This window comes from Nerophis lumbriciformis, linkage group LG01 (genome assembly GCF_033978685.3).
Source record: "Nerophis lumbriciformis linkage group LG01, RoL_Nlum_v2.1, whole genome shotgun sequence".
NCBI lineage: Eukaryota > Metazoa > Chordata > Actinopteri > Syngnathiformes > Syngnathidae > Nerophis > Nerophis lumbriciformis.
The window spans coordinates 37,884,919-37,899,433 of NC_084548.2; the positions used below are offsets into that span (position 1 = coordinate 37,884,919).

The following is a 14,515-nucleotide window of genomic DNA, read 5'->3' on the forward strand; positions in this document are numbered from 1 at the left end:
CTTCACCCCTTGCCCCTGATGGCTGCTGGTTAGCGCCTTGCATGGCAGCTCCCACCATCAGTGTGTGAATGTGTGTGTGAATGGGTGAATGTGGAAATACTGTCAAAGCGCTTTGAGTACCTTGAAGGTAGAAAAGCGCTATACAAGTATAACCCATTTATCATTTAACCCCCAATGCCAACCCTTGATGCTGAGTGCCAAGCAGGGAGGTAATGGGTCCCATTTTTATAGTCTTTGGTATGACTCGGCCGGGGTTTGAACTCACAACCTGCCGATCTCAGGGCGGACACTCTAACCACAAGGCCACTGTGCAGGTGGCCTTGTAATAAAGGACTGACGATAATGGGTAAGCACACTGATATGAAATGCACATGTCACCCATATCCTCACAGACTGCAATAAATACAATGAAGAGAGCCGCTATGCATGCACAACTCAGAAACTGGAAGCAAGGACAATTCACTTAAAAACATACTAAGTTGGTTTCAAATTCCTGCAAAAGAATGGATTATACCAGGGGTCGGCAACCAGCGGCTCTAGAGCCGCATGCGACTCTTTAGCGCCGCCCTAGTGGCTCTCTGGAGCTTTTTCAAAAATGTATGAAAAATGGAAAAAGTTGAGGGGGAAAAAAAATATTTTTTGTTTTAATATGGTTTCTGTAGGAGGACAAACATGACACAAACCTCCCTAATTGTTATAAAGCACACTGTTTATATTAAACATGCTTCACTGATTCGAGTATTTGGCGAGCGCCGTTTTGTCCTACTAATTTTGGCAGTCCTTGAACTCACCTTAGTTTGTTTACATGTATATCTTTCTGCGACTTTCTAGGACGTGTTTTATGCCACTTATTTTTCTGTCTCATGTTGTCCACCAAACTTTTAACGTTGTGCATGAATCCACAAAGGTGAGTTTTGTTGATGTTATTGACTTGTGTGGAGTGCTAATCAGACATATTTGGTCAGTGCATGAATGCGAGCTAATCGATGCTAACATGCTATTTAGGCTAGCTATATGTACATATTGCATAATTATGCCTCATTTGTAGCTATATTTGAGCTCATTTAGTGTCCTTTAAGTCATATTAATTCAATGTATATCTCATGACACACTATCTGTATGTAATATGGCTTTTAATATTTTGCGGCTCCAGACAGATTTGTTTTTGTATTTTTGGTCCAATAAGGCTCTTTCAACATTTTGGGTTGCCGACCCCTGGATTATACAAACAGATCTGAGATGTTGAAGAAATCCGAAAGACGACCAGTGGAGGGCAGCAACACGCCTAAGATGCGTCTTGTCTGCCGGAAATCAAAGAGAAGAAGAAGAACATTAGGGCTGTACTAAAAAAACCTGCCACCAAGTGGAAAGGAAAAGTACGGTTGTTACTATAAATGGAACATATGACAAATGTAACATATTGGAAGCTTTGTTGTGGTGTGTGGAAACGTGTGCTGAAGGCGCGAACTCCTCACGGAGGAGCCCATATTGGACCCTGTATCGGCGGTTAATCGGCACCCTAACACTAAACCGTCGAGGGGGAAAATGCTGCTTTGACGACTCGGCTCTTTACCACCGCCGCCAGTTGAGGGGGGAATCAAACGTGCACCCCCGCCCCTTCTCTATGTGGAAGTAGGAGAACGCCAAAGGCACGTTGCAGTGTTGCTCGGCGTCAACGCCCACTTTGAGGTGCTGCTGCTGCTGCTGCTGCTCATTTTCCTTCTGGAAAGGCTCATCGCACCAGGCAGGGAAGCGGCAGGGCGGCTAGGCAGGGGAGGGCGAGACCGGGACGAGGCGAGTGCCATCAGCGACATACAGCTTGTCAGACAAATGATGGTGCCTTGCTAAGGAGAAAAAAAAACATCCAGGCCGGGTTTCTTCGCTCTATCGCCATCTAAGCCTGCTGTTTTTTTGTTTTGTTGGTTTTTTGAAGGGATTTTACCCACCATTTAAGCTACAACCACCCCGCCGGGAATGGGATTTGTATGACTTGACTGATTTATCGGAGGTCCAACCTGCAGAGGAAATCGAAGGTAGCTATCGTCGCCGCCTGGTGCCTCGACGCTGCCGCAGAGAGCGACACCCCCACAACGGCTCGGATCGTTAAAGCCCACCACTGCACCTGGACAACATTGGAGCCGCCGTGTTGTCCATAGCTAAATAACGCAAACGTGCCACGGTGTGCTATTTGCCTGTATGATGCCGACACATTTGCGTTTCCGGAGAAGGTCATACCTTGGGCTTTTATTCCTTTTCTCACTTTCAACATCGGCGCTCTATTTCATCTACTCCGCTCCTGGAATCGGTAAGTCAAAAAAATTTGCGTTGTTATTATTATTATTATTCGCGGTTATGTTGTGGGATGAGCACGGCTTGGTTAGGTCTTGTGTGACAAACCATTAGGAGTGGAGACATGCCCCTGGACTGTTAGCCTTCATCACCTCCCAGTCTCTCTATGATGGTTATACCCGACTTGGTGCTGCGTCCAAACCCCACAATAATAATTATAATGATGTACACCCCTGTGATTGTGATAATACAACTACCGATTGTGGCTACTGTAAGCCCGCCTATGTACAGAGGCCTCACCAGTATGAATGCATTTGGCTTTGATTGTGAGGCCTGCCAGCACGGCGGTACAGGGGTTAGTGCATGTGCCTCATAATATGGGTTCGATCCTCGGGATCTTTCTGTGTGGAGTTTGCATGTTCTCCCCGTGACTGTGTGGGTTCCCTCCGGGTACCCCGGGTTCCTCCCACCTCCAAAGACACACACCTATATGAGGTGGCGACTTGTCCGCCCGAATGCAGCTGAGATAGGCTCCAGCACCCCCCGCGACCCAGAAAGGGACAAGCGGTAGAAAATGGATGGATGGATGTGAGGCCTGCTGAATTAGTCCGTTTTAACCATGCGCTGATATCACCCTGATGCAGTGCTTATTGGTGTATAAAAAGGTTAATCCATGAGTCACAGGCTCATTGGCCTAAATCACATTTCTCATGTCCATCTCAACACAGAGATGCCTGGAAGTCACAATTATTCCTTTCTGCTCGTATGGATCGTCCCCTGTCTTTTAGTGTATGTGTGTGCACGAGCACCTGTGTCATCCATGTCCCTTTAAGCAGTTGGGTCTCATCCTTCGCTTGTGTGAGGCCTTTTAACTTAGGGCATGGTCCTTCCCATCACACGTGTGAAGGGCCCATCACTTTTGCGGTTTTGATGATTATCCAAGTTGCTCCCAAACCCAAGTCACTTTACCGCAGCTTAACGGATAGATGCATATCACACACATTGCAAAGCATTGACTTTCACCTGGCTCTGCCCTTGACTGTTCTGTGGAACCACTAATCCAGCATATTTTCAGAAAGTAGTGATGGAGGAAACACTGGGAAAAAAACAACAACATGCTAGTAGTGCCTTTCCCATTTACTGCTGGAGTCAGCATTTGTTGGATATCCTGTTGTGCTGGCTGAGCAGGCACAGGCTCGCTAAGGTCGAGCTACTTTTAGATGTATCGAATAAACTTGAAACATTTTACCGAAGTTTACATTTTTGAACACAACATGTAAAGCTAACCCTTTTGGGGCAGGGAGTGATAGGCTGTAATAGACGTATTCATCCCACAATGGGGAAATGGCATCAATAAACAACACCAAGGGAAACTTTGTTGCTCTTCCTCATCAAAAAATTACAATTGATTAATTCTCGTGTTTTACCTGCTGTGGACTACCTAATTAATAATTTCATCAAATGTCATATGGGAGACACATTAGTGACAGGTATTGCCTTTACAAGTCCCATATAAATGGCCAAATCCATCCTCTTGGTTGTTCAGTGCAGTTCTGTATATTCCCTGTGGAGAACTGGGGTTAGTACAGAAACCGGACAAAGACCAGCAGCAACAGTTGATTAATTATACATGGTAACCAGGAGCAATGCTGCTTCTCCATCTGTTACTAAAAGCGACTTTAGTTTTTTACACCCAGGGTGTCTGATGAAGATTCAACAGGAAAATTAGCTGGGGTTTGAAGGGAATTATATAATGCTGTGTGTGTATGCATGCGTGCATATACATACATATCATTATGTGTGTATATATCTATATACAGGGTATTTCATAGATTTTCCAATACACCTGTGGTGGTGGTGAGGGCGTGGTTATGGTTGTGGCAGGGGTGTGGTCAATATGACATCACATTATTTGCTCTGATGCATATACATAGATTTAAAACAAATCTGATATCATGGTATTAACATACAAAATCCAAAAACAGTTAAGTTGGCACGTTGTGTAAATTGTAAATAAAAACAGAATATAATGATTTTGCAAATCCTTTTCAACATATATTTAATTGAATAGACTGCAAAGACAAGAGACTTAACGTTCGAACTGGTAAACGTTATTTTTTGCAAATATTAGCTCATTTGGAATTTGATGCCTGCAACATGTTTCAAACAAGCTGGAACAAGTGACAAAAAAGACTGAGAAAGTGGAGGAATGCTCATCAAATACTTATTTGAAACATCCCACAGGTGACCAGGCAAATTGGGAACAGGTGGGTGCCATGATTGGGTATAAAAGCAGCTTCCATGAAACGCTCAGTCATTCAGAAACAAGGATGGGGTGAGGGTCACCACTTTGTGAACAAATGCGTGAACAAATTGTCAAACAGTTTAAGAACAACATTTCTCAACGAACTATTGCAAGCAATTTAGGGATTTCACCATTTAAGGTCTGTAATATCATCAAAAGGTCCAGATAATCTGGAGAAATAACTGCACGTAACATTGAATGCCCGTGACCTTCGATCCCTCAGGCAATACTGCATCAAAAAGCGACATCACTGTGTAAAGGATATCACCACATGGGCTCAGGAACACTTCAGAAAACCACTGTCAGTAACTACAGTTTGTCGCTACATCTGTAAGTGCAAGTTAAAACTCTACTATACAAAGCGAAAGTCATTCATCAACAACACCCAGAAGCGCCGCCAGCTTCGCTGGGCCCGAGCTCATTTAAGATGGACTGATGCAAAGTGGAAAAATGTTCTGTGGTGTGACGAGTCCACATTTCAAATTGTTTTTGGAAACTGTGGACGTCGTGTCCTCCGTACTAAAAAGAGGAAAAGAACCATCCGGACTGTTATAGGCGCAAAGTTCAAAAGCCAGCATATGTGACAGTGTGGGGGTTTATTCGTGCCCAAAGCATGGGTAACTTACACATCTGTGAAGGCACCATTAATGCTGAAAGGTACATACAGGTTTTGGAGCAACATACTGTATGTTGCCATCCAAGCAACGTCATTTTCATGGACGCCCCTGCTTATTTCAGCAAGCCACATTCTGCACGTGTTACAACAGCGTGGCTTCGTAGTAAAAGAGTGCGGGTACTAGGGTGGCCTGCCTGTAGTCCAGACCTGTCTCCCATTGAAAATGTGTGGCGCATTGTGAAGCGTAAAATACGACAACGGAGACCCTGGACTGTTGAACAACTTAGGCTGTACGTCAAGCAAGAATAGGAAATCATTTCACCTGAAAAGCTTAAAAAATTGGTCTCCTCTGTTCCCAAACGTTTACTGAGTGTTGTTAAAAGGAAAGGCCATGTAAAACAGTGATAAAAATGCCCCTGTGCTAACTTCTTTGCAATGTGTTTTTGCTATTAAATTCTAAGTTAATGATTTTTTTTTTTTTTTAATTATAAGTTTCTCAGTGTGAACATTAAATATCTTGTCTTTTCAGTGTATTCAATTGAATATAAGTTGAAAAGGATTTGCAAATCATTGTATTCTGTTTTTATTTACGATTTACACAACGTGCCAACTTCACGGGTTTTGGGTTTTGTATATTTGTTCTTGCTTATAATCGTTTTCCTCCATTTTTCAATTGTTGCTGCTAATTGTACGATGTACTTTGCTGAAAATCCTTTTTTCTTGGGATTTCTCCAATACTGTTAGCCGCTCTTTGTTAAATAAAAAAATAAATCTAGCATCTATTTCTGGTGTTATTGACGACTGTATTTGTGTTTAGAGACTCTTTACTTCTGTTGCTCAATTTCCTTGATAAAAAACCAGCTGCAGAGAACCTGACGTCACACTTGCTTTAAAAGCAGCCAGTGTCATCTTAAATTTTGAAGACGCTGTACGCGTGGTTATATTTTGGATGCACTGCGGACATTCTGCCTCTGATCCAGACAATATTGTAGTTATGGATTACTTCATGACAACATTCGGTTTTGGCAGCGCTGTTCAGGTCTTTTTTGGGGGGCCACATTTTTGGTGCATTACTAGTCAATAGTGCGCAAATAGTAAACTATATATTTATATATATATGTATCCTTTCCTACTGTAACTTCCTGCTGGAGTTGATGTGTATGTTAGTGTGCTATGATGTTCATTTTTCCCATGGTCTGTGAACACACCGTGTCGGTGGAGAATGAGGAAGTGTCGCGTGTCTAGGAGTAAAACACGGAAACAGTTGTGTGTGCACGGGGAAATACTTGATGGAATTGGGCCAGTTGTTTGCCTAAGACTGGCAATACACGCTTAAACGAGTGTCAGACTTTGTGTGTCTTCTTTTGGACGCTACAATACATTATATTACTTTACTTTGTTTTCACGTAAAAAAAACAAATGTTTAAGGTGTGGTGGTTAATATGTTAATGTGGCACATCAAATACATTAAGGGGAAACTCTGGTATATGTGTATGGGTCCATTTCAGGGGAAACACATTTTTTCCACACATTAGATGCACCTGAATATAAGCCGCAGATATATTCGTTGTGAAGTGACTTATATACACATAAATATTCTGTAAATGTTTATTTATTTACAATTGTTTCCAAAAGGTGCCTGTAACACGGCAGTAAAATGTCTGATAAAACAAAACAGACGTCATCTAGCTCTCCAATCAGCTAACAGACTCCATACCTCCACAGTGACGTTTTGGTAAGTTTATTGAGGAATTTGTGAAACTGAAACAATACAAAAATAATGCCCTGGTAAATCAATGATACTAACACACACACTCTTAAACGTGATAGCATATTAGCTAATGCTATCAACGCTGGCATCATTACATTACGATAGAACAGACAAATATGCATGAAAACACTCCTACAGACGTCACACGTGGGACGGTTTAGTAGGTATAAACAGTTTTAGTTACACTGTAAAACTTGCAAATGTTGCTTGGAGTGATTAATGAAGAATCCATACGAGCCGAAACGCTATGGACGGCTAGAAGACTGAACAGCACTCTACTTCCGGTTTGAAAGCACTTAATAGAAGGAGACTGCAGCACCTACAGTGAGCAAACTCGTCCAAAAGATTTAGCTGGATGTAATTTGACAATTGGTGCTTTAAGTGCCTTAAAATTACTCCTGGTTCCTTAAGTAAGTGATAGTGCTTCGATATAATGACATATTCTATATTTTTTAGACAGTAGATTCTATCAAATTTTGGTCAACTGGAAAATCAGTGTTCATTTCATTATGGCTTAGCATGATATAAAAAAAATTGGACAGACATGTATATCTTTGTAAGTAATTGCTAAGTCAGCAATGGTTAAAAGATAAGCAAGAATGCAATAAGGACGGGGGAGGGTTGCAGCTGAGAATGAAGCTCCACTTCCTTGTATTTTGTACACAGGGGAGTTCATTTAGCAAACCTGAGCAGGGCTTCCTTCCTATGCTGGGTGGCTTCAGTGCAGAATGTCCCACTTTCCCAGTTCAGTTCAATTGTCTCTCCCCTTCTATACTCCTGTCTTTTCCCATTCGTCTGCCATCACACACACGCACACATTGGCATCCCTGCCTCCCTGTGTTGCTCCAGAGCGTGGATGCTGACTGATGCGGGCTGTGGATGCAGGCCACAGCTGGGCCCGATTTGCAGTTTATTTAATTTAAAAGATGAGAATCCCATTGTTGCAAAACCAGGGAAGACACAGGTTCTATTTATAAGGTTGAACACAGATGCGTGCACACACACTTCCATACCCAGGGAGAGCAGAGGAGACAAGCCAGGTGGTTCTCTTTTGTCCCAGGAGAGCAGGCTCATTCTACCGTCTGAATGGGAGTGTGTGGGTGTAATACATCTATCTGAATATGCGGCTATGTACATGCTGTTGCAGATATCTTACCAGAGGCACGGACATGGAGACCTGAAATATATTATTACCCCTATAAATAATTTACAGCACTGATACTACGTCTTCCAGCATGCTTTGGTATGATAAACATGTCTCTGCACCTCATGTTGACATCTATAGACCTGCGCCTGTGTCAACCCACTGTTTCATGACATCAGCGTGGCCGCCATCTTGCGGCAGTGCTGATCGGCGTGTCAACCAGTACAAGGCTGAATCCCAATTCTCCTCTTGTATCCTCCTCCCTTCGTCTTACCCCGAGCCCTCGCCATTTGAAGCAGAGGGCCAGGATGCAGTGATGGGAAAACACGCCCTGAGAAATGAGACACCATTTGTTTCCCGCTACTTTATCAACCCAGGCTGCTTAAGAGCGATGACATACACAGCAACATACTACACTAACACTATGATCTACTACGTTATATTAGTTATAAGACATATAATAAGCTATAAAGAGCGAACGTCACATGACAGTACTTAGAAATTACAATACGTGAAACATTTTTTTTTCACATTATACAAAAATTGCTTTAAAAAATTAAAACAACTTTCTAAACATCACTAATTTGAATTTTGAATGTATATTAGCTGTCTAATCATTCATGAAATGTAGTAAAATTTAGTGAAGTCAGTTTGCCGCTAGTCTGATATCATAGTTTACTAGCTACAGCCGCTTTAGCTCGCTCATATGACAAGGGATATTAGAAAAAAAAAATCAAAGCATGACAATATTTACGTGGAGTAGCGTAATATTAAATACCTGATAAGACACTAGTTTATTTACTCTAAAAATCATTTTTTACAATTATTTTTTACATTTGTGTGTTTTTGACTCAGCCTTCTTCTCGTAACACTTGGTTGCAAGCGTGGCCAGGACCACACTTCGTTTTGAGGGCTACACACCTCTTGATACTTTAGCCTGGTGTATACTCTTGCGTCAAGTAACTTGTGTAGGCGACTCTGTCTCGACCCCTCCCCCGTCTGCTTAGCCTTGCGTAGTCAGCTTTTGCAGAGGGGGTCCCTGACCGCAAGAAAGCAGATTTATACCTGAAATGCACAAATTATTGTTTGAAATAAAGCAACAGTGATTAAACATTTGCATGAAAATGGATATTGTGTACTTAATATATCGGTGCACTCTAAAAATATTTATTGAATGTGTCATTCTTGTTATCGTGTTGTTGCATTTAGAAGAAAGTCACAAAGTATGAGTCCGACACTCTTTTTAACTTTTCTTGCCAAACATCAGTAACACATTACCATACACATTAACACCAGCATGTCGTTAAAACAGTTCATTAACAGTTGTGTTTATTATTTATTGTGTTTTTTATGACGAGATGCTGCTCCATTACAAATTTAATCTTTTGACACTTCATTGATTCCCGTCCTTGCACGCTACACCGGTACAACAAAGATGATGGGGAGAAGACGCTGTCGAAGTGGAGCCACGTAAATAAGACCACCCACAAAACGGTGCATCCTGAAGGGTTAGTCTGTAAAACATAATCCATGCAACATTTTGACCAGAGAACCACCATTACATGTTATGTAGACCACAAGGAAGGTGTTCTAAATAAAATGAAAAAATCATAATACGACCCCTTTAATAGACCTGAATAGACCTGACCATTGGCAGTGGGCCCTATAATCCGGTGCACCCTATGGTCCGAAAATTACAGTAAGGTACCTGTACATCAGTGCTTGATACGGAACCCAGTGTAGTTGAGTTTAGTCTTTATTTGAAGGGACAATGCACAGAGACATTAAGCTCAAAAACAGATATGTTCTTCACGAAACTAAAGCTAAACAGCTAGTTTCTATCTACAGTCCCTAGTTACATGAATACAATATACAAACCCCGTTTCCATATGAGTTGGGAAATTGTGTTAGATGTAAATATAAACGGAATACAATGATTTGCAAATCATTTTCAACCCATATTCAATTGAATGCACTACAAAGACAAGATATTTGATGTTCAAACTCATAAACTTTATTTTTTTTATAATATATATATATATATATATATATATATATATATATATATATATATATATATGTCCATTCCTACTGTAACGACCTGTTGGCGATAATTCTTTTTGTTTCATGTGGTTTGCATTTGAAGTTAGTTTTTCCCATGTTTTCAAACACACCGTCCATGCCTGAAAGGTGATTGGCTGAGAATGAGGAAGTGTTGTGTGTCTGGGGAGTTGCAGACTCTTGAAGACAAAAGTGTTTGCACGTGAGGTAAAATAATAATAATAATAATACATTTTATTTATAAGGCGCCTTTCTGAGCACTCAAGGACACCGTACAAAATCACAACAATAAAATCAAATTGGATAAAAAAACAACAACAACAACAAAGAGAAAATAAAAGATGATTACAATGAATAAGCAGTCAGGAATAGGTGTGTTTTGAGTCTTGATTTGAAAAACCTGTTGGAATTGTGACGTTTGATATCGTTAAATTGGTAATAAAAGTTAAAAATAGCGTCTGACTTTGTGTAATGTAAAATATTAATTTAAGTTAGTTGTCAAGTAAAGAAAACCCCTTATTTTCAAGGTGTGGGGATCATGAAAATGTCGTGGCGGTCCGCCACATTCTATTACATTAAGGGGAAACCCTGCCAATTATTTTTTTATCAGTATTTAAGTCACTATTATTAATTTTGATTATTCATTCTGTAATGTAAAACATTTGTATTGCACTTTTTTTTTTTAAACAAAAAGGAACAAGGTTTCCATTTAAAAGTAAAAATTAACTTTTAAATATTCATATGTAATAGAATAAAATTTACAATAGACAAATGAGCAACTACAAATAAATATGCCGTTGCAGAGTCCAATCATAACGTGCAAAAAAGTGAAAATATAAGACTAATATGCCTGAAAGGTACACACTACAAGTGTCAGTGTACTGCTCAAAGAATTTATAGGACACATGTGTTTGGCCAAATAAAACATTATTGCTTATTTTATTCTGGCGCATCTTTGACTATGTTTACACTGCAGGACAAAGTGGCCCAAATCAGATTTTTTTTAAATCAGATTTTTTCCAGTCGCAACACCTTTAAAATGGGTGTTTTTTACATGAAATTAAGTGGAAGTAATATAATGTATGAATAATATATATGGGAGGATTGTAATCTTTTTATGGCTGTTAAGTAGAGGAGACACGGACATCAGCATGGATCTACAGGAGCTTTTTTCCCCCAACTCACATGTAAGCAAGTGCGCCACAGCGTCACTTTCGGTCTTTCAACAATCGCTATTTCTTCGGAATCAAAATATATATTCATACATTACATATAGCTTATTATTTGCGCACTATTGACAAGTGATGCACCAATAATTTGGTCGTCTTGTGATGAAATATCAATTTCCGCTGGTGACTGCGTCTTTACCCGTGTACATGAGCGGCGTAAAAAGTCACATTCACGTCGCATTGCGTTTAGACTGCAGTAAAATTTGAAAAGATCAGATTACAATCAGATTCAGGACTACTCCTGATGTGGCTGAATCTGATGCCAAAGATCAGATTTGAAAAACTATGTTCGTTGAGGGCAAAAAAGTTACATTTGGTGTGCAGTGTAAACGGGGCCTTTGAGAGGTGGATGGAAACGGGGTCCCTTGCTACACAAACTATACTTTGGGAAACCCTGCTTTGGTGGCTGTTTTTTGGGCTGTTAAGTGCGCATGGCGGCCTGCTCTGTGAGCAACCATACATTTGTATTTGTATTCTTAGCTTCACGTCGCGGGTTAAGGAAAAACGGGAGTGTTGTTAATGCTTAAATATTTTACCGCAACTTGATTTGTCTGGATGTGCACACAATGCAACGCAGCTATTCGGGGATAAATGTTGTGATGTGTCTTGGTTTATCGGCAAAGGAGTATTACTGGGTTTAGGAGAACAAGCGGGTTGGTGACAAGAGAACACTGAGGTGTGCGGTCATCTACCGGGTTAAAATGCGTGCCTGTTGGTCACTCTCTGGGAGGGGAAGGCACCGATGTGTGCTGGTTGGCGAACAGATGCTTTAGCTTCACACCTCCAAAAGCTGCAGCCTTTTCCGTGTCACTCTGCTCCTGATGCCTCACTCACTGTTAAAGGGCAACTTAACTTTTTTTTATTTATTTTTTTAGGAATTTTGCCTATCTTTCACAATCTTTATGAGAGACAATAAAACACAGGTATTTTTTTTTTTTTTTTTTGCATTCTAATTTGTAACAGTAGTTTGTAGTTGGCTTGCAATGCTGCTAATGGGAGCAAGCCATTTTGCCTCTAAATCACTCTAAAAATGCATCCAAAACCCGCCAACAATACATATTTACGTTCCGTAACCTGTATAACAACCAAGCTGTAGTGACATTGTTATAGTAAGAGCATACACAGAGGAACTGTTTTTCTAGCATAGTAACACATCACCTTGCTCACAGAGACACTTATACTGCTAACTAAGGCCTTAAAAAAGAGGAAAGCTAGATTCTGCATCAGCAGCTGAATCTCTTTTGAGCTGATAATGCACAATGCAATGCAATAGGACACCAATCTGTACTCGCTGAAAAACATGAACAATCATATTACAGTATCTGTGAAGTATCAGCCCACATTTCATATTTTGTTAGTACACCGCTATCTCAACAGTTTATGTGGTTGTACTAACAAGCATGGTGGCTTAATTCTCAAACTTAATTTAACCTTTAGTAGGACTTCACACACACAATAGTCAATATTTACAAAACTGAAAAGCCCGATTGTAGCTGAGATAGGCTCCAGCGCCCCCCGCGACCCCGAAGGGAATAAGCGGTAGAAAATGGATGGATGGATGAAAAGTACAGTAGTTTCATGACTAACACAAAAAACATTGGTAAGTTTTCTTTCATTTTTACATAATTTATATGTAGGAAATGCCTTCCAAAGCATCCTAGAAATTAAAAAATCTCTTCAACTTCGGGGGGCAACAAACTAAAAGGACCCCTTTTGAACTCTGGCTGTTATTTTCCAATTCCTTTATTTTTTATTTTTCAATTCCTTTATTTTTTATTTTCCCTCACTGGGATCCCTGTTAATATTCTAACTGACCTTTTTAACATGGTTAGTGAGGAAAGTGTACTTTTGTAGTTATTTCCACATATGTTTACACAATATGGTAATGCTAGCGAGCAGTAAAGAATGTGGAAGGAAACTTTGGTCCAGTACATCCATCCATCCTTCCATTTTCTACTGCTTGTCCCATTCGGGATCGCGGGGGGCGCTGGCGCCTATCTCAGCTACATTCGGATGGAAGGCGGGGTACACCCTGGACAAGTCGCCACCTTCCTCTATCTGTGGTCCAGTAAATCTTTTGCTTTGTTCATAATTGATGATATTTATTGCCACCTTACGGTGTATGTTTATATGAGATTTGTTGTACTTTTTTATATGGGATTTCCAGTTCATTTCATCATCCAGTATGACACCCAAAATGTGGTTTCTGTTACTCTGTCAATGTCTACTCTATTTATTTGTATTTGTGTTTGACTTTCTCTTTTACTGTTACCAAATACCATAATTTTTGTTTTACTGCGATTCAAAGATAGTCTTTTTTTATCAAACCATCTCTTAATTTGTTAATATGATCTGTTACTATTTGTGTTAGCTTCTGTGTTCTCTCCTGAACAAAACAGTTGTGTTGTCTGCAAATAGTATTAACTTTTGAGTCCCTTAATTTTTACAAATGTAATTAATATTGCGATTGAACAAATTTGGTTCCAGTATTGATACGTGGGGTACGCCACAAGACAAACTTAGCATTGGAGATGTGTGTTTGCCTTACGTCATAATTGGTTTCCTATTGGTAAAGTAACTTCTTACCCAGTTTAAGGCCGGCCCTCTGTTGCCATACCATTCTAATTTGTTAATTAAGATATTATGATTGCACACTGTTTACAATATATTGCATTGATAATCTATTCCATTATTTAGATAAATGGCATCGATGTTGAGATGTTTGCTTTGTATCCATAATGGTTCTCCGCAAATGTTTCACTTTTATTTATGAATATGTTCAATCTGTTAGTTTTTCAATAATTTTAGAAAGTTGTGGAAGTAAGGAAACATGTACCGTGTTTTTCGGACTATAAGTAACAGGTTTTTTTTTGTTTTTTTTGCGACTTGTACTCAGGAGTGACTTATGTGTAAAATATCAAATAATATTATTTAGCTCATTCACGTAAGATACTAGACATATAAGATTTCATCGGATTTAGCAATTAGGAGTGACAGATTGTTTGGTAAACGTATAGCATGTTCTATATGTTATAGTTATTTGAATGACTCTTACCATAATATGTTACGTTAACATACCAGGCACGTTCTCAGTTGGTTA

At 40.0% G+C, this 14,515-nt stretch overlaps 1 protein-coding gene across 1 annotated transcript in view; it reads left to right on the top strand.

Moving 5' to 3' along the window:
• Window positions 1-1,412: 1,412 nt before the first annotated feature.
• Window positions 1,413-14,515, top strand: part of b4galt5 (UDP-Gal:betaGlcNAc beta 1,4- galactosyltransferase, polypeptide 5) — a 95,400-nt gene continuing 82,297 nt past the window's right edge. Inside the window, exon 1 of the mRNA XM_061980772.2 lies at window positions 1,413-2,305. Within this exon, the coding sequence (XP_061836756.1) occupies window positions 2,197-2,305 (109 nt within the window). The 5' untranslated portion in view covers window positions 1,413-2,196. The remainder of the gene's footprint in view (window positions 2,306-14,515) is intronic.